Source organism: Chlorocebus sabaeus, chromosome 20 (genome assembly GCF_047675955.1).
Source record: "Chlorocebus sabaeus isolate Y175 chromosome 20, mChlSab1.0.hap1, whole genome shotgun sequence".
NCBI lineage: Eukaryota > Metazoa > Chordata > Mammalia > Primates > Cercopithecidae > Chlorocebus > Chlorocebus sabaeus.
In genome coordinates, this window is record NC_132923.1 from 96,758,564 (window position 1) to 96,775,756 (window position 17,193).

General features: G+C 57.7%; 1 protein-coding gene across 4 annotated transcripts; it reads left to right on the forward strand.

Moving 5' to 3' along the window:
- Positions 1-444: 444 nt before the first annotated feature.
- COL9A2 (collagen type IX alpha 2 chain) lies at positions 445-16,977 on the forward strand. Of its 4 annotated transcripts, none has more exons than XM_007979272.3 (32): positions 445-623; positions 2,069-2,143; positions 3,332-3,367; positions 3,451-3,513; positions 4,930-4,983; positions 5,105-5,140; positions 5,235-5,258; positions 5,605-5,658; positions 6,004-6,057; positions 6,168-6,215; positions 6,407-6,463; positions 6,547-6,600; positions 6,937-6,990; positions 7,387-7,440; positions 7,540-7,593; positions 7,713-7,766; positions 9,523-9,576; positions 10,005-10,058; positions 10,273-10,326; positions 11,544-11,588; positions 11,965-12,018; positions 12,566-12,619; positions 12,894-12,947; positions 13,032-13,103; positions 13,324-13,359; positions 13,454-13,498; positions 13,588-13,620; positions 13,819-13,965; positions 14,310-14,364; positions 14,700-14,888; positions 15,613-15,690; positions 16,118-16,977. In XM_007979272.3, exons 1-32 carry the CDS (start codon positions 549-551, stop codon positions 16,315-16,317), a joined length of 2,070 nt encoding a protein of 689 aa, XP_007977463.2. In that variant the 5' UTR covers positions 445-548; the 3' UTR covers positions 16,318-16,977. The 4 variants fall into 4 exon arrangements, with proteins under 4 accessions (XP_007977463.2, XP_037853513.2, XP_007977464.1 ...); XM_037997585.2 differs by lacking the exon at positions 445-623 and adding an exon at positions 775-1,096; XM_007979273.3 differs by lacking the exon at positions 445-623 and adding an exon at positions 1,216-1,969.
- The last annotated feature ends 216 nt before the right edge of the window (positions 16,978-17,193 follow it).

A 17,193-nucleotide genomic window follows, 5' to 3' on the forward strand; every position in this document is an offset into this window, starting at 1 on the left:
GGGCTGTGGCATATTAATATGGAAAAGTCCTGTTTGTTTGTGCTTGGAGAGGAAGGAGCCAGAGGAGAGGGGAGCAAGGTGGGCGGGAGCTGGGGAGAGCCTGCAGCAAGGTCTGCAGAGGCTGAGGCGCTATCGGCCTGGGCCCTGGAGAGGACGTGGGGTAAGTGATGGGGCACAGGCTGTGCGTCGGGGGCCTGAAGGTCCTGAGGGGGACCTCAGACGGCCTTATGCCTCCTCACAAAGAAACCGGACCATCATCTCCGTCCGGCACCCCGGTCGCCCCTCGGATTACCAGGCTAAGGCGCCCGGGAAGCCCGGGCAGAAGATAGAGGGTGGACCGAGCGGGGCGGAGCTGGATGCCGGGCGCCGGCCTCCCTCCCCGCAACCCCGCCGGTCCTCTCAGGTGACAGCTCACGCCGGCCCCCGCCCCGCCCCCTGCATATTCAGGAGCCCCGGCCCACCCCGCCCGCGAACAGCCAGCCCCGGGAGCCTCTGCCGTCGGTGCGTGCGCGGACCCGCACCCGTCCCCCTTGACCTCGCCGCCGGCCATGGCCGTCGCTGCGGCCGCCCCCCGCTGCCTCCTTGTTCTTCTCCAGGTGCTAGTGCTCGCTCTGGCGCAGATCGTAAGTCTCGCAGCCCCTCCGCTGCCAGGGTCCAGGGTGCAGGGTCTGGGGTCCGGGATGGAGGAGCTCTGCCTGTGTCCAGCGCCTACTGACAGCCCTAGCCCGAGGCGCCACCTGAGGACAGCGCCGCCGGCAGGTCCCCTGGGTGGGTGCATACATGGTCCCCATCGCAGCACCGTGAATGGAGGTGGCTGAGTCGGAGAGTCAGAGGGGACCCGTCCCGAGACGCGCGGCCCTGCCCGGGACAGGCAGCTTGGGACAGGAGCTGGCGCCCGGTCCTGGCAGCCCGGGGAGCCCAGGTGGCAGGGCATACAATGGTGCTCATTCACCCGCTGCGCAGCCTCCGCCCCCGCCGCCTCCCAGGGGGCGCCGGCTGCAACCAGACGCCGCTATCGCCCCTAGGCGGCCTCTCGGCCCTGACCGCCAACCCACGTCTCCCTTCCAAGGGCCGCCGGGGGGCTGCGGGCGCGAGGGTAGGGCAGAGACCGGGCCCCGTGGGGTGCTGGGTGTGGTTCCGAGCTCGTCTGCGGGGCGTCAGCCTGGCACTTCGCGGCCTGGGGAGGTGGGTGGGCACCGGGACCCCTGCGTGGGTCCGAGCTGGCCTCTGAAAAGGGCCGCCTTTTAAGATCTTTGATCTGTTCAGAGATGGGCAGCAGGACGGAGATTCTCCAGCTGTGAGCTCCCCTCACCTTGATATGACTTGTGACCTCCCTGAAACCTCACACCCACCTGCATTGAATTGCAGGCAACCGGGGTCCAGAGAGAGGGTCTGCTTTCTGGGAGGTGCAGGCTCCTCCTGCTTCCTCGCAGCAGTCAGGACTTAGCGGAGGGAGGACCTGGCAGTTGTGCTGCGGGAGGGGCGCTCCGAGTGGGAAGAGAGTACCCGCTTCACCTCCCTACACCTCCTTTCCCTGCGCCTCCCCCACTTTCCCGTCGGGTTTTCCCGCACCATGGGGAGAGAAGGAGGCGCTGTCTCTGCCTGTGGTTCACGTAAGAACAATAACCCGAGTCACCGCTCACTGAGGGCCGGCAGCCTGCTAGGCACAACCTTGCATTCCATCTGTGATTTATTTGAGCTGCCCACGTCTCCAGCTATTCCCCACCGCCACCGCGCAAGGGCAACCTGGCACACTAGAAGTCGGGTACCCAGGGCGGAGTCCTGGCGCCGCCGCCCACTATCAGTGACCATGGACCCTTCATGTTCAGAGCCAGTTTCTGCGACTGCAAACGGCGGCCCGTAACAGCGCCCGCCTCCCGGTTCTGAGTATTCTTTAAGATAATGCATGTAATGGCACACAGTGCCTGCTATGCAGAAGGTTCTCAATACGTGGGAGTTCACGGAGGAGGTGCGCCCCTAGGACCCCGCTCCCAGGGTCGCTTGCAGCCCCGGGGACGCCCAGCTTCCCGCACTGTCTGAGGACTGCCCCCGCCGTGTGTGTTTTCAGAGAGGTCCACCGGGAGAACGGGGCCCCCCGGGCCCCCCGGGACCGCCGGGAGTGCCTGGATCCGACGGCATCGACGTGAGTCTCTAACCAGGGACCAGGGCGGGAGGGAGGCGGCGGACAAAGGAGAACTTTGTGAGCGCTGTGGTGGGGGTGGGAACTGGGGTGCCCAGAGATGTAGTGCCCCCGTCGCCAGTAGGCGGCGCCGGCCCGCACCACAAGGACGCCGTTTGTTCTGCAAAAACCTCAATCCAGGCCTGACTTGCGGAGCGGGTCGTAGCCGCTGACGGACAAGGAGCTGCTGTTCAGTCCGCCGGCCGCAGCTCACAGCGAGGCCTCATCCCCCTCCTCTCCTTTCCCTTCCTTGTGGGGTGGGAGGCGCCTCAACCCCTCACCCTGCCTCTGGCACATCTGGACGCTTCTTCAGGGTCATTGGGAGCCTTGGCCAGACCGCCAACCAGCTTGGGCCAGACTCCTGTCTCTTCCCTTCGGTTTTCTCTCCCTGATTTAGAATCAGCTGGGCTTGTTCCCTGCAGGGCGAGGGTTAAATACTTCATTCTGAAGGCTCCCGCAGGAGGGCCGCTTGATGTTTACCAGTCTGGACAGACTTCTATTCAACCTGGTGTCCCCACCCCCTAAACACAGGATGCTGGGCCCCCGGCCAGGCCCTGGCTGCTAAGGGCTCTGAAATGCCTGGAGGCCTCTCTGGGGCTGAATCGGACTCCACCGGCCCTGCCTGCCCACCACCAAGGGTCCTTTGTCACTGGAAGGAGGTCTTTCCCTCCTTGGGAACACTGAATTTCCCCCTTACAGTCCCCCTTGGTCCTTGCCACTGGCTCAGTTTCCTGTTCTCCTGCCCTACAGTCTGGAATAGAGCTGCTGCCCAACTTGCTCATCCCCCTTCACGTTTCTCCAGAAGCCCCAACCTTCCTCCCACATGTGCCCAAATCCAAGAGGAATCAGCTTGGAGCCCCCAGCCCTGGTAGTGGGTCTCACAGCTGGCACCTCATGACATCAGCATGTCTGTACCTTCTTGCATGTTGCTGTCACCCTCTCCAGCCCGGCCAGGTTTATTCTCATGCTCCTATAATTTGTTTTTGGATTTTATTTTTGAGGAAAAGGGGGCTCTTTTCTCAAAAATTGCAAGGCTTAGGGGATGTAGACAGAAGAGAGGAGAGTCAGGAGAGCCTTTGGGAGCGGCCTGCCAGGGCCTGTGTGTGCCCACGTGGGCCGTATTGTGCTGTCTCACCAACTTGTATCTTGCAGGGTGACAAGGGGCCCCCTGGCAAAGCTGGCCCTCCGGTGAGTGCTTTATCCTCTTTGGCCTTGATCCTTCCTGCTCTTGCTCTCCTCTGGCTCATGTTTGTTCCGTCTCTGTTTTCAAGGGACCCAAGGGTGAGCCTGGCAAAGCTGGGCCAGATGGTCCAGACGGGAAGCCTGGGATTGATGTGAGTACCTGCATGTCAGATGGGGTAGGGAAGGGCTCCACCAATTGACCTCCAGGGCCTGGCTCTGGCATCTTCACTGATCTGTTCAGAGATGGGCAGCAGGATGGAGAATCTCCAGCTGTGAGCCCCCCTTCACCTTGGTATGACTTGTGACCTCCCTGGAACCTCACATCCCCCCGCCAGGGGCATTGATTTGCAGGCAACCGGGGTCCAGAGAGAGGGTCTGCTCCCCTGCAGGAGTCAGGACTTAGTCTCACATTTCCGGCCTCCAAGGATCAGGTTGAATATGTTGGGTGGGGCTGTCCTTGTGTGCCCTGTCCTTCCCTCTGCTCTTCCCCCAACCCCTGCCCACAGTCTCAGGCATGACTCAGGAGAGAAACATCATTTAGCTGATACCACAGAGCTCCCAGGGGCCCCCAAGGTCACAGGCTCCTGGACACAGCCAGTCCCAGGGGCATGAGGATGACATCTGATGGGAGTTACACTGGGTCAGTCACTGAAAGACAGGAGAAAGGAGAAACCCCCATGACTTGCCTCTGCCCTGCTGGTTCATGAGGTGTGACCAGGGCTGGGACAGTCACCAGGGCCTCTTAAAACTCATCCACACCCTGCAATGATTACAAGGCATATTGCCTTCTATATTGCATTGGTTCTCACATCCACCCAGAGAGGCACCCACATGAGAAACTAAGGCTCAGAAAAAGTTGCCAATGGCCTGGTGTAGTGGCTCATGCCTGTAATCCCAGCACTTTGGGAGGCCAAGGTGGACAGATTACTTGAGGTCAGGAGTTCAAGACCAGCCTGGCCAAGATGGCAAAACCCCGTCTCTACTAAAAATACAAAAATTACCCAAGCGTGGTGGCACGTGCCTGTGGTCCCAGCTACTTGGGAGGCTGAAGCACAAGAATCACTTGAACCCAGGAGGCGGGGGTTGCAGTGAACTGACCTTGCACCACTGCATTCCAGCCTGGGCAACAGAGTGAGACTGTGTCGGAAGGGAGGAAAGGGGGGAGAAGGGAAGGGGAAGGGGAAGGGGAAGGGGAAGGGGAAGGGGAAGGGGAAGGGAAGGGAAGGAAAAAGTTGCCAAGGCAGGACATCAAGCAAATGACCAATCTTGACCCATGGCTAGGTCTTCTGACTCCTGAACCCAGAGGCATGAAGCCTGGGCCTGGCATGAAGCCAAATCTTTGGGCTTTGGTTTCTCATCTTTCAAAAGAAGGGAATTGTTCTACCTGCCTCCTAGGGTTACTATGGGAACTGGGGAAAAGGAAAGACAGGTGTCGAGGTTCCCAGGCCTTCATGAGGTATGGTGAAAGGGACCATCGGCCCACCCAGGAGGGACCCTTGAACCTGCCCTGCTCTGTGGGTCAGGGGCAGGTTGGCCCTCACTGATCCTACATTTTCATTCTTCTGCAGGGTTTAACTGGAGCCAAGGGGGAGCCTGGCCCCATGGGGATCCCTGGAGTCAAGGTAAGGGGCCTGCTGGGGCCTCAGCAGGGGCAATCTAGGGCCAGCATTTGGGAGTGGCTGTAGATAGGAAGTAGGGGCCAGGGAAACCCCTGTCTCTGAGCCTTTCTCGTTGCTCCTGCAGGGCCAGCCCGGGCTTCCTGGTCCTCCTGGCCTTCCAGTGAGTACAACCTGCAAGGGCTTCGAGGGACTCTCCGGGGAGAGGGTATCTGCAGAAAGAGCCATGAAGCCAATTTTCTTTCCTTCTGTTACAGGGCCCTGGTTTTGCTGGACCTCCTGTAAGTCCTCAGGGATAGGGCAGGGTCCCCAGAGCTCCCAGGGAAGGAGGGGGGACAATAGAAAGGCTTCGAGGGAATGGCCGCCATGGGGAGGGGCCAGCGTGCTGTGATAGTGTCGCGAATAGGTGGACCTGCCAGAGACCCAGGGCCAGCCCACTCTGGGCCTGTCCACTGGCTCTGCAATTCTCTGGTCCTTAAAGCCCCAGTCTGTCAGTCTCTCGGGGGTTGGCAAAAGAAAAAAAAAAAGTAAAAGTGGAGAAACGGGCTTTGGTTGCCTGTCTCTACCTTCATGCCCAGGGTATCTGACCCTCTGAGGCATCCTGACTATCGACTCTCTGCTCCCCAGGGACCGCCTGGACCTGTTGGCCTCCCTGGTGAGATTGGAATCCCAGGCCCCAAGGTGAGCCCCAGCCACCTTGTTCGCTGCCTCCTGCCTTCTGTCTCCAAGCTGGCAAGCTGGGTGGTCTTTCTGGAAGTTCCTGGGCCTGCTCCTGGCCACTGGGAAACTCCTCCAGGTCTGGGGCAGAAGCCCCTCCTATGAGCCCACCCGGCCCTAGGTCTTTTAGGGACGCCAAGCGCTGGCCCCATCCCCTGTCAATCAGGCCTTGATTTCCCAAGATGGTGGCTCTCACAAGGTGACCGGGAAGACAGGGTGGACAGGGCAGCGGCAGGACCTGGAGGAGGGCACTAGGGTAAGCTGGGAAGGGCTGGTCAGGGGTATGATTTGGGCTTCTTTTGCTTCCAGGGGGACCCTGGACCAGATGGACCATCGGGGCCCCCAGGACCTCCAGGGAAACCTGTAAGTGTCCCCAGACCCCCCGACATGGCAAAGTGCAGGGGAGCAAGCCTTTGAGCAAGGCTGCAGCGGGAAAGGGTCAGGCAAAGCTCCATCTTCATCTCTCCTCTCAGGGTCGCCCGGGAACCATCCAGGGTCTGGAAGGCAGTGCGGATTTCCTGGTGAGAGGCGAGGTCTGGGGCGGGGCTAATGCAGGGAGGCGGGGCCGCAGAGACGGCGGGGTCGAGAGAGATGGGGAGCGGCTGCAGTGCAGGGGTTCCACCAGGTGAGGCAGAGGAGAGCACAGGAGTTGGAGAGATGGGGGCGCACCGCCCAGCTGATCACAGGGCCCTGCGGATTTTTCTTTTTCCAGTGTCCAACCAACTGTCCACCGGGGATGAAAGGTCCACCAGGGCTGCAGGGAGTGAAGGTGAGAGCGCCTGGCCTGAATCTTGGGAGGGTGGTCCAGGTGACAGGAGGGGACCTCGTATTGAGCTCTCTCCTTCCCTTCAGGGACATGCGGGCAAACGCGGGGTTCTGGGTGATCCTGGCCGCCAGGGGAAGCCGGTAAGTGCGAGGGTGAGGGCTGTGGGTCGAGGATACATGGAGATGGTCCTACAGGGCTCTATCCCTTTCTTCATCCCTTCCCCTTCCCCTTCCCCTTCCCCTGTGGGTTCTGGGGACAGAGCCTTGAGCCGGGGGCTGGTGGCCTGTGCTCCGGGTCGGCATGTCTCTGGTCATGTCTCCTTGCTTGGCCTTTCTCTATCTGTGACATGGGACTGTATGGTTTGTAGGAGTCCTTCCTGTCTGCTTGTGCAGGGGAAAGGAGATAGTACCTTCGCTTGTCTGTATATGTGTCTTGCCATCCGCCTGCCCATCTGACAGCTCATCCCTGCCCTTTAGGGTCCCAAGGGAGATGTGGGTGCCTCTGGAGAGCAAGGCATCCCTGGACCGCCGGTAAGGAACACCTTGCCTCAGCGGCCCTCTTCTCCCTCACCCCAGAAGCCCTTAATGGAGTCATTCGCCTGCTCAGGCCTCTAGCTTGTAAAAGAGACACCTGTGTCTAGCTGGGAGCGTCTCTGGATGGGGAGAGGGAGGCTGAAACTGTCAGGAATGAGGGACGGGAACCAAAGCTGTCAGCAAGAAGCCCAGGCTGAGGTCCAGGTCTGACACCGTCCCTTTGAGTAACCAAGTGAGTCCCTCCTCATCTCTGAACCTCAATGTCCCATCCACGAGACAGAGACTCTGCTGTCTACCTCAAAAGGGCACTGTAAGGCTGAAGGTGGGCGTCAGACAAGGTATAATGACGTGGGCTTTGCAATTGCCATTGCTGTCATTTTCCTGTCTCAACAGGGTCCCCAGGGCATCAGGGGCTACCCGGGCATGGCAGGGCCCAAGGGAGAGACGGTAAGTGAATCTCGGGGTATCATACAAGAGCTTCCAGGAGCCACCTTCTGGCCCCTAGAGTTCAGCCAGGACTGACCTGCAACCCTTTCCTCTCCGCAGGGCCCTCATGGATATAAAGGCATGGTGGGCGCCATCGGTGCCACTGGGCCCCCGGTAAGCCTGCTTTTGCTCCCCCACCCCTGAGGCTGGAGCTCCTACAGCTACAGCCACAGAGTGGGCGTGGCTCCCCCTGAGCCTGTGTGACATGGATTCCTGCTTGTCTTTCTTGCCAGGGTGAGGAAGGTCCTAGGGGACCACCAGGCCGAGCTGGGGAGAAGGGTGACGTGGTGAGTCCTGAGGCACCCATTGTTTAGTCAGGACCCCTGGGGAGTACTGGGCAGGACAAAGCTCTCCCTAAGGCTGTGTGTGAGAGTGTGTGAGTGTGTGTGTGTGTGTGTGACTGTGTGTGTGTGTGTGAGAGTGTGTGTGTGAGAGTGTGTGAGTGTGAGTGTGTGCGTGTGAATGTGTAGTGCGTGTGAATGTGCAGTGTGTGTGTGTAGTGTGTGTGTGTGTAGACTGTGTATATGAGGGTGTGTGTAGAGTATGTGTGAGGCTGTGTGTGTAGTGTTTGTGAGTGTGTGTGTGAGGATATCTCTGAGTGTGTGTATGTGTGTGAGTGTGAGTGTATGTATGTGTGTATAAGTGAGTGTGTGTGTGCACAAGTGGGTGACCTGCTGGGGAGGACCATCTGTGCCAAGAGCCCAGTCAGCCCAAATTCAGACTTTAGGAGAAGCCCTGGGATCCAGTCCCATGGTCACTGGGGCCAGACAATGAGATTCCAGCAAATCAGCCATGGGGCTAATGGGATTTGGTCTGGATCCCGGTTCTCTTAACTCTGTTTTTTTCTAATTAGTAGACCTGTTGGGGGAAGCAGTTTTAAGTTTACAGAAAAATGGAGCAGAAAACACAGTTAACTGTTATTATTATTTAGTTTTTTAAATTATTCTTTTCTTTTCTTTTTAAATTTAAAAAAATTCTTATACTTTTCTTTTTCTATTGGACAGCAGAGCTCATCAAGTTGTTTTGTTGTTTTGTTTTGTTTTTGAGACGGAGTTTTGTTCTTGTTGCCCAGGCTGGAGTGCAATGGTGCAATCTCAGCTCACTGCAACCTCCGCCTCCCCGGTTCAAGAGAGTCTCCTGCCTCAACCTCCCAAGTGGCTGGGATTACAGGCATGCGCCACCACGCTCAGTTAATTTTGTATTTTTTGTAGAGACAGCATTTCACCATGTTGGTCAGGCTGGTCTCGAACTCCTGATCTCAGGTGATCCACCTGCCTTGGCCTCCCAAAGTGCTGGGATCACAGGCGTGAGTCAACATGCCCAGCCATATCTAGTTTTTTTAATGCGATTTTTTTAACTATACAGAAAACCAGTGAGAGTGATATAAAGATTCCCCATGTACCTATCACAGGTTCCAATTCAGTTACGTACATTTTGTCATTCTTGGATCCTCTATCTCCCAGCCCCCTCCTTCCTTTGCTTGTATTATTGCTTTGCTCTGATGTTTTCAAGTAAATCCTTAACATCCTATCATCTCACCCCTAGATACTTTTGTACATATCTCTAAACAATAAGCACTCATTCTCATATAATCACATTATCACAACTGACAAAATAAACAAGTACTTCCTAACATCATCTAATGACCAGTCTCTGTTCAGTTTTTCCCAATTATCTCAAAAATGTCTTTTCCTGGTTCTTGTTCACATCGAGACTCACACAGCATCCACACACTGCATTTGGTTGTTGTGTTCCTTTGGCTGAGTGGAGTGTGGGGCCTTGGCCAGAGTCTCAGTGGATGCTGGCTCCCACCCCTGCTCCTGCTCAGCCCAGCCTGGCCTCCTGGCACTGACTTCTTCCTCCTGCTGGTGCCAGGGCAGGAAGGGTACTCCCAATGCTCCCTCCTCCGGCCCCTGCATGGTGTGGCCTGTGTCAGAGGAACTCTGGGACCCAGAGGCCACTGTTCTCAGTGGTTCCCCTCTCTGCACAGCCAGACAGGGACCCGATATCCTGAAGGTGACCTGGTCTCTCTCCGCTTTGCAGGGCAGCCCAGGTATTCGTGGACCCCAGGGGATCACAGGCCCGAAGGGAGCAACGGTAGGTGCCAGAGGCCTAGGCCCACCAGGACAGAGACCAGGGCCCTGTTGCTTTGTCCAAACCCCCAGAAGAGAAGCCTGGGATGCTAGTCTGAACTCTGCAACTGGTGGGCTGGCTCTGTAACCTCAGGAAATGCCTCCCTTTCTGTGCCTCACATCTGTAAACAGGGGTGATGACATAAGGGAGGTCATGGGGAGCTTGCAGCAGTTGGGGACACCACCCTCCACACTAGGGAAGGGCTGTGTTCCATGGTCCTCATCCCCTTCCCACTTCAGCTCCCCTCCCCCAGTTGGCTGGTGGGGCTTCCTGGGATGACCAGAGCCACTCCCTCCCTGCACACTGCAGCTGTCGCAGAGGAACGGGGGTGGGTGGCCGGACCCCAGACATCTCCGCATTGTCACTCTGCCTTGAACTTTCCTCCTGAGTAGGGTCCCCCAGGCATCAACGGCAAGGACGGGACCCCAGGCACGCCTGGCATGAAGGTAGGAGTGGGGCAGCAGTTGGGATTGGTGCAGGGGCAGGGCCTTGAGTCCAACCATGCAGGTTCTAGACACCTAGAGCCTGGGGTCCTCGGTTCTGTCATGGACATGCCCTTTCTTGCCTCTGGATCTCAGTTTCCCTACCTGCATCTGGGTAGAAGCCATGGCCCTCTGGCTGGAGCTTTCATTTGTATCTCTGGTTCTCTGTCTATCCCAGGGCAGTGCAGGACAGGCGGGACGGCCAGGAAGCCCAGGCCACCAGGGCCTAGCCGTAAGTATCAGGTGGAGCCATGGGGGCTGGCCAGGGGCTAGTGGCTGATGAGGTTAGAATCCACACACACCTGGGGTTCTTGCTCAATCACCACCTCTTGCCTCATTACCAACTCTGGCCCCTGGCCTGTTGAGGGCCTCATCACTTGGACAATTACTCTAGCCTTCTCTTTGGCCATTCCAGTCCTCCATGTTGGCTAAATGGAATCTGACCATTTCCCCACTATAGCACCTTCCATGACCCCCCACCGCCTCCAGGAAAAAGTCATTCAGTCCAGTCCTTCAATAAGTAGTTATTGAGGTTGGGTGCAGTGGTTCATACCTGTAATCCCAGCACTTCAGGAGGCTGAGGCCAGGAGTTTGAGACTAGCCTGGCCAATGTGGTGAAACCCTGTCTCTACTAAAAATACAAAAATTAGCTGGGCATGGTGGCGCATGCCTGTAATCCCAGCTACTCAGGAGGCTGAGGCAGGAGAATTGCTTGAACCCGGGAGGCAGAGGTTACACTGAGCCAAGATTACACTGCTGTACTCCAGCCTGGGCAACAGAGCAAGACTCCATCTCAAAAAAAAAAAAAAAATATTATCGAATATCTGAGGTATACTAAGTGGCAGGTAAACAATTATAAACCGGACAGATGCAACCTTTGTCCTTGTGGCTCATCTTAGCATTCAATGACCACCATAATCTGACCCCAACCTGCCTCCTGCCATATCAGCAATGGCCCTTCTCTGTCCTTTCCCTTCTCAACAGGCCTTGGCTTTTCTGCCTCCACACCTTTAGGCCTTTGCTGGTCCCTGTGCTTGAAATGCCCTTTCTGGTCTCTTGTGCCTTCTCATCATTCAGGGCCATCTCCATTCCATACCTTCTGGAGTCCAGTCCATGGGAGCCTGCCCTCCCTCCCTGTGGGGGTACTGAGTGGCCAAACCTGTTTCTGTGCACACGTGTAAACTTGTGTTCCTGGGCTCAGGCACCTGAGAGCACATACTCATCTCTTCCCCATAGACCCCAGGTCCTGGAAGGCAGGCCATTCACTGTGCCCCACTCCTCTCCCACCACTGTGGGGAAGTACAGTTAAGTTCATGATGCCATGGCTGGGCCTTCTGTTGTTCAGCCCCCACAGGTGGGGGGAATCTGGATTGGGGATGGGAGGCAAAGCAGCAGGTGTATGGGGCTCCCCATGCCAGGGCAGAAACTGACTTCAACTTCTTTCTGCAGGGTGTGCCAGGTCAGCCTGGGACAAAAGGAGGCCCTGGAGACCAGGTGAGGCGATCCCAAGCTGGGGACAGAATTGAGCAAGGAAGTCTGGGGCCAGGAAGACAGCAAGGCCCAGGCCTTAGCCAAGTCTCAGAGGCTCAGCCTCAACATAAGCCCCTTGGGCCTAACCACCTCCCTCCTGCCACCTCCCACCCATCATGCACTCCTCAGCCTGCCTCAGTGCAGATAGGATGGCATGGCTTTAAATCCAGAGGAGAAACAAACAGGATAATCAGGAGCCAAGAGGACTGAATCAAGAATACCCTCTGTCCCTCCCCAACTCATTTGGTTCCAGGCTCTGTTCAGGCTTCATTGGGTTTCCCTGAGGCCGAGGGCCTGACTGGGCCACCCAGACTGACCTGAGAACTGTGTTTTCCTGTAGGGTGAGCCGGGCCCACAGGGCCTGCCTGGGTTCTCTGGTCCCCCTGGGAAAGAGGTAAGTGCACCCTCCACTGACAAAAGGGTTCCTGCTTTAGGGTGAGGCTGTGGGGTAGAGCCCTAACCTAGGGGGAGTTAGACTGGCTCTGCCCTGACCCAATGACCCAGGGAAGCTCTTTCTCCTCTCTGGGCCCATTTCCCTATGTACTTTGCAGGGAGGGTGGGGACTGGCTCTGTTCTGGAGTGTGACCTTCCCAGATGACCAAGTTGACAGACTGGGAATCCAGCAGGCAGAGTTCTTCATTCATTTATTCATTGCATAAACATTCACTAAATACTTGTAACTACGAGTCTCCTCCTCACATGGAGGGTATAGTTTAATGGAAGAAATAGACATGAAATAAATGATCACATAAGTAATTCAAATTGTGTTGGATCCTTTGAAGGAAAACTACAGGGACCCAAAGGCATGGAACAGGGGGTCTGGGAAGCCTTCCCTGATGAAGCAAAGTAGCTGAGACCCAAGGGTAGGGAGGGACTGGCCAGGTGTGGAACGGTGGGTTCCACCAGGTCAAATGCTTAGCCCCAAATTCTCCTTCCTCCAGGGAGAGCCAGGGCCTCGAGGAGAAATTGGTCCTCAGGGCATCATGGGACAGAAGGTAAGTGCCTGGCACAGTGGCCCCTTGCCAGGGGCCTCTGCAGCAGCTGGCACTGCTAGATACAGCACCTGCTCCATGCAGCCCAGCCTGTGAGAGGCCTCCCCAGGCACGGCCTGGGAAAATTTCCTTTGCTGGTCTGCCAAGTGGAGCAAAGGACCCCCTGCCAGTGACAGCAGAAATGGAGGGCACCCTGACCATGCCGTGTCAGGCCCGGATGCGAGAGGCTGCATCTGCTGAGAGCTGCTGAGTGTGTGACCTTCTCTTTCCATTTCAGGGTGACCAGGGCGAGAGGGGTCCAGTGGGGCAGCCGGGCCCTCAGGGAAGGCAGGTGAGTGCAGGCCAGCTGAGGTGGGCAGGGCATCATATCCAGGCCCCCCACTCCATTTATTCCTTTGGTTTCTTTTCTCCTCAGGGCCCTAAGGGGGAGCAGGGCTCCCCTGGAATTCCAGGGCCCCAAGGCTTGCCGGGCATCAAAGGAAACAAGGTACCAGATGGGGCTGGGAAACACCTGGGAAAGGGGCCCTAAAACAGGGGAAGTGGGGTCGGCAGGACGCAGGTCCTTCCGGAGCCTCCAAACCTGCAGGTCGCAGGGTTCTGGTCTGGTCGGTGAGGCAGAGTTGGAAAGAGGGGTGTGGCAGAAAGTTAGGTGGGGGACCCCGTGGAGGGGGTAACTCGCCAAACCCCTCACTCCACGCTTTCTCCAGGGCTCCCCAGGGAAGACCGGGCCTCGCGGCGGAGTGGTGAGTCCTAGCGCCCCTATTCCCAGCCACCCCCAACCCTGCTCCGCGTCCCCGCCACCACCACCGCGCGTCTGACACGTGGTTCTCTCTGCAGGGTGACCCGGGGGTGGCCGGCCTCCCTGGAGAGAAAGGCGAGAAGGTGAGCGCGCGACCTGGGGAAGGGCGGGGAGCGGCGGCTGGCCCCGGGGTCCCCCACCGCTTCGTGACCGCGGCTCTTTGTGCCTGCAGGGCGAGTCCGGTGAGCCGGGGCCCAAGGGACAGGTGAGTCCTCCCGTTCCGACGCCGCAAGTCCTCCCCTCCCCGCGTTCTCCGACTTTCCTGGGCAGTCCTGGGACCTCCACCCTCCCGGCTCCTCCCTTCTCCCAGCCCCACCCCCTTCCTGGACCCCCATCCCCCACTCTCGCCTACCCCACCGGGCTCCTTCTCACCCAGCTCTGCTCCCACCCCATCCTCCCGTAGCAAGGAGTACGTGGAGAACCCGGCTACCCCGGCCCCAGTGGGGATGCGGGCGCCCCAGGGGTTCAGGGCTACCCTGGTCTCCCCGGCCCTCGAGGACTGGTGGGGAACCGAGGCGTTCCAGGACAGCCCGGGAGACAGGGCGTGGCGGTGAGTTGGGCCCCGGGGTAGGGGGTGATTCTTCTAGGCAGATCTGTTCTGGGGTGCAGCTTACCCGCCAAAGGCTAGGGGTTCCCAGAGACTCACCGACTTCCCCGAGACTGGTTCCAAGCCCAGAGCAGACAGGAAGGCTGTGAGTGCAGCCTGAGGGATTACCCCGCGACCTTCCCAGGTAAGCCCGTGGCCCTGCCCAGGTACAGTCTGTTCCTCAGCTTGGGAGTTAATGACTGGACACCAGAGTCTCCTCCATGGCGGCCTCACGCTCAGCCAGGTGGGAGCAGGAGCGGTGGGCCCTTGCAGCCAGGGGCTTCTCCCTGAACGGCCTCTGCTTTCAGGGCCGGGATGCCACTGACCAGCACATCGTGGATGTGGCGCTCAAGATGCTGCAAGGTGAGGGCAGCAACCCCTCCTCACAGTCCGTTCGAGCGCATCGTCGCCCCCTCACCCCTTCCCGGCGCCTCCATGTGTTCAGTTGTCTGAAAATCTGGAGTCCTGGGGGCTCCTTCCAGCCCAGTCTCCGAAGGGCTTCGGGACCTTGAATAAGTCACTCTGGGCCTCTGACTTCCGCAAAACAGAGCCCAAGGAAGGGGGAACTTAAACATGGTGCTTTGCTGTCTGCAAACCTGGGGGCCAGGGCCCACAGATGCTCTGCCTCCCCTCGTGTTACTGCTGACACCCACCTCATAGACCTCCCTCTCCCTCCCTCCTTCCCTCCCTCCCTCCAGAGCAACTGGCAGAGGTCGCCGTGAGTGCCAAGCGGGAAGCCCTGGGTGCGGTGGGCATGGTGGGTCCCCCAGGACCTCCTGGGCCTCCTGGGTACCCAGGCAAGCAGGGACCCCATGGGCACCCTGGCCCTCGGGGTGTTCCTGGCATCGTGGGAGCCGTGGGTCAGATCGGGAACACGGGGCCCAAGGGTGAGTGCTCCTCTGCGGTGGGCGTGGCGGCCAGGCAGGGGGGGTTGTCCCAGCCCACCCTCTCCCCATTCCCTTCCCAGGATGACATACAGACCCTTCCCCAGTCCCTCAGTCACATAGTCCGGGAGACACTCCTGGACTTTCTTTCCCAGTAGCAAATGGATGGAAATGAATGTACTATTTTTATCACTCAGGGTTTCTGGGGTTTGTTTTTGAATGTGCTTTGTGATACCCCATAAGCATCTTTCCATGTCAGTAGAGATGGGGCGGTAGACCAGCAGAGCAGTCAAGCCGGCAGGCTGGAGCCACACATGGGTGTGAATCCAGACTCCCCTTTCTCAGTGTGGCTCTCAGACAAGTTACCTACTAATTTCCCTGGGCCTTAAGTTTACCATCTGTAAAATGGGGACACTGAAAGTACCCACCTCATAGTGTGGCAGTGAGGACAGTAGTTCATATAGCGTTCGTCTTAGTTCACTGCTTGATCCACAGTAAATGCGAGATACTGTTATGCTTACTTTCCTGTAATAAACTTTATTGGTTACATAATCTTCCATCCTTTGTCTGCACCTTCCTTTAACAAGCCCTGCATGATCATTTCCAACTTTCCTCTATTATAAACTAGCACAAAACAGGAATAATTTCTGTGTGTGAAACATAGCAAAAAATAGAGGAAAAGCATTTTTCAATTCTGAAAAATGAAGATTCCCGTTTTTGTCTACAGGAAAACGTGGAGAGAAGGGTGATCCAGGAGAAGTGGGACGGGGGCACCCCGGGATGCCTGGGCCCCCAGGGATCCCAGGTAAGCTGTTGGCCCTGCCCAGCTACAGTGTGTTCCTCAGCTTGGGAATTAATGACACGTGGACACCAGGGCCTCCTCCATGGCGACTACATGCTCAGCCAGCTCAGTCCTTGATACCCTGCTTCTGCACCCCTTTGGAGCACCCGGGAGTCCCTGGGTGGTTCTAGCTCTGGAAGCTGGACCTCTCAGGACTTCCCAGGACCCACCACCATCACTTCATGAAGGTGACGGAAGGGACGTTTGCTCCCAGAGCTCACTGGGAGCTGGGAGTAGGGGACAATCACATAATCTCTGCCTCTGGGGCAGAGTCCCTTCTCCTGTGGTGTCTTTGGCCTCATTTTCTCCATCTGAAAAATGTCTCCACCTTCAAAATTCTGGGTCTGAGGCAAGAGGCGCCCCTAATGTCTTAACTTTCTCCTGTTCACAGGACTCCCTGGCCGGCCTGGCCAGGCAATCAACGGCAAGGATGGTGATCGAGGGTCCCCAGGGGCTCCAGGAGAGGCAGGTCGACCTGGGCTGCCAGGCCCTGTAGGGCTGCCAGGCTTCTGTGAACCTGCAGCCTGCCTTGGAGCTTCGGCCTATGCCTCTGCCCGCCTTGCAGAGCCCGGATCCATCAAGGGGCCTTGAGCATCAGGCCCGGACAGAGCCCGGCAGGCATCCTGGGGGAGAGGACCAGGTCCCCTCTGGGTGGACATGTACCCATCCCCAACCCAGGAAACCATCTCCCCCAGGACCTTCTGTCTGGAACCCAGGAGTCCTGAGGAAAAGGAATTCTAAAACATCGGGGAAGTGGGGGGAGAGCACTGATGGGTGAAAAAGTGAGGCCAACACACAGGGCAAGTGGTGTCGATGGAGTTGAAGCTCTGAAGGAATGGGGTGGCCTTCCTTCCAGGGAGCATCATTCGGCTGTCACCAAAACAAACATCTTCATCTGCACCATTCTCCACTGGCCACCTTGTCCTTGGGTCAGTGGGACGTGGGCACCCCGAGAGGCCTGGGCCCTTGCCCAGCTACAGTTCCACCCCTCAGCTCAAGGATTAGTGACTGAGGTCTCTGCCAGTTCCTGAGCCCATCTCACTCTCTGACCTATCAGGTGACTGCTGCTGGGTGACTACCCTGAGGCGGCTATACCCGTAAGCCAGCCCCACTACTTCCTTCCCTGCCTCCCAACTGAGTATTTAAACATCAACCCCCTTCTCTTTCTCGCATAACTCCCCACCCCTTTCTCCCCAGATCCGCCCAGGTCTTTCTGTAAATAAAAGCTCCCAAGTTGGGTACAAACCAGGATATCGGAGTTACTCTATCCCGGAGTTAACCAGGACAGAGGAGTTGTTGGGCTTCTCTTCTTGTGGATGGGGCAGTTGTTGCTGGGCCTCCATTGCCCAGGCAGGAAGGACAGAGGCTCTGGAGGGGGAAGGCAGGATAGGGCGTTTTCTCTGGGCACCTGAATTCTGAGCATTAGGATGGCATGGCATTTTTGAGGAACATCTGTGAGAGGAACCT

Coding starts and splice junctions, on each gene's coding strand:
- COL9A2 (XM_037997585.2), top strand. CDS start 938: ATGGTGCTCATTCACCCGCTGCGCAGCCTCCGCCCCCGCCGCCTCCCA. Junction 7,767..9,522: donor CTGGGGAGAAGGGTGACGTG/GTGAGTCCTGAG, acceptor TCCGCTTTGCAG/GGCAGCCCAGGTATTCGTGG. Junction 11,589..11,964: donor AAGGAGGCCCTGGAGACCAG/GTGAGGCGATCC, acceptor GTTTTCCTGTAG/GGTGAGCCGGGCCCACAGGG.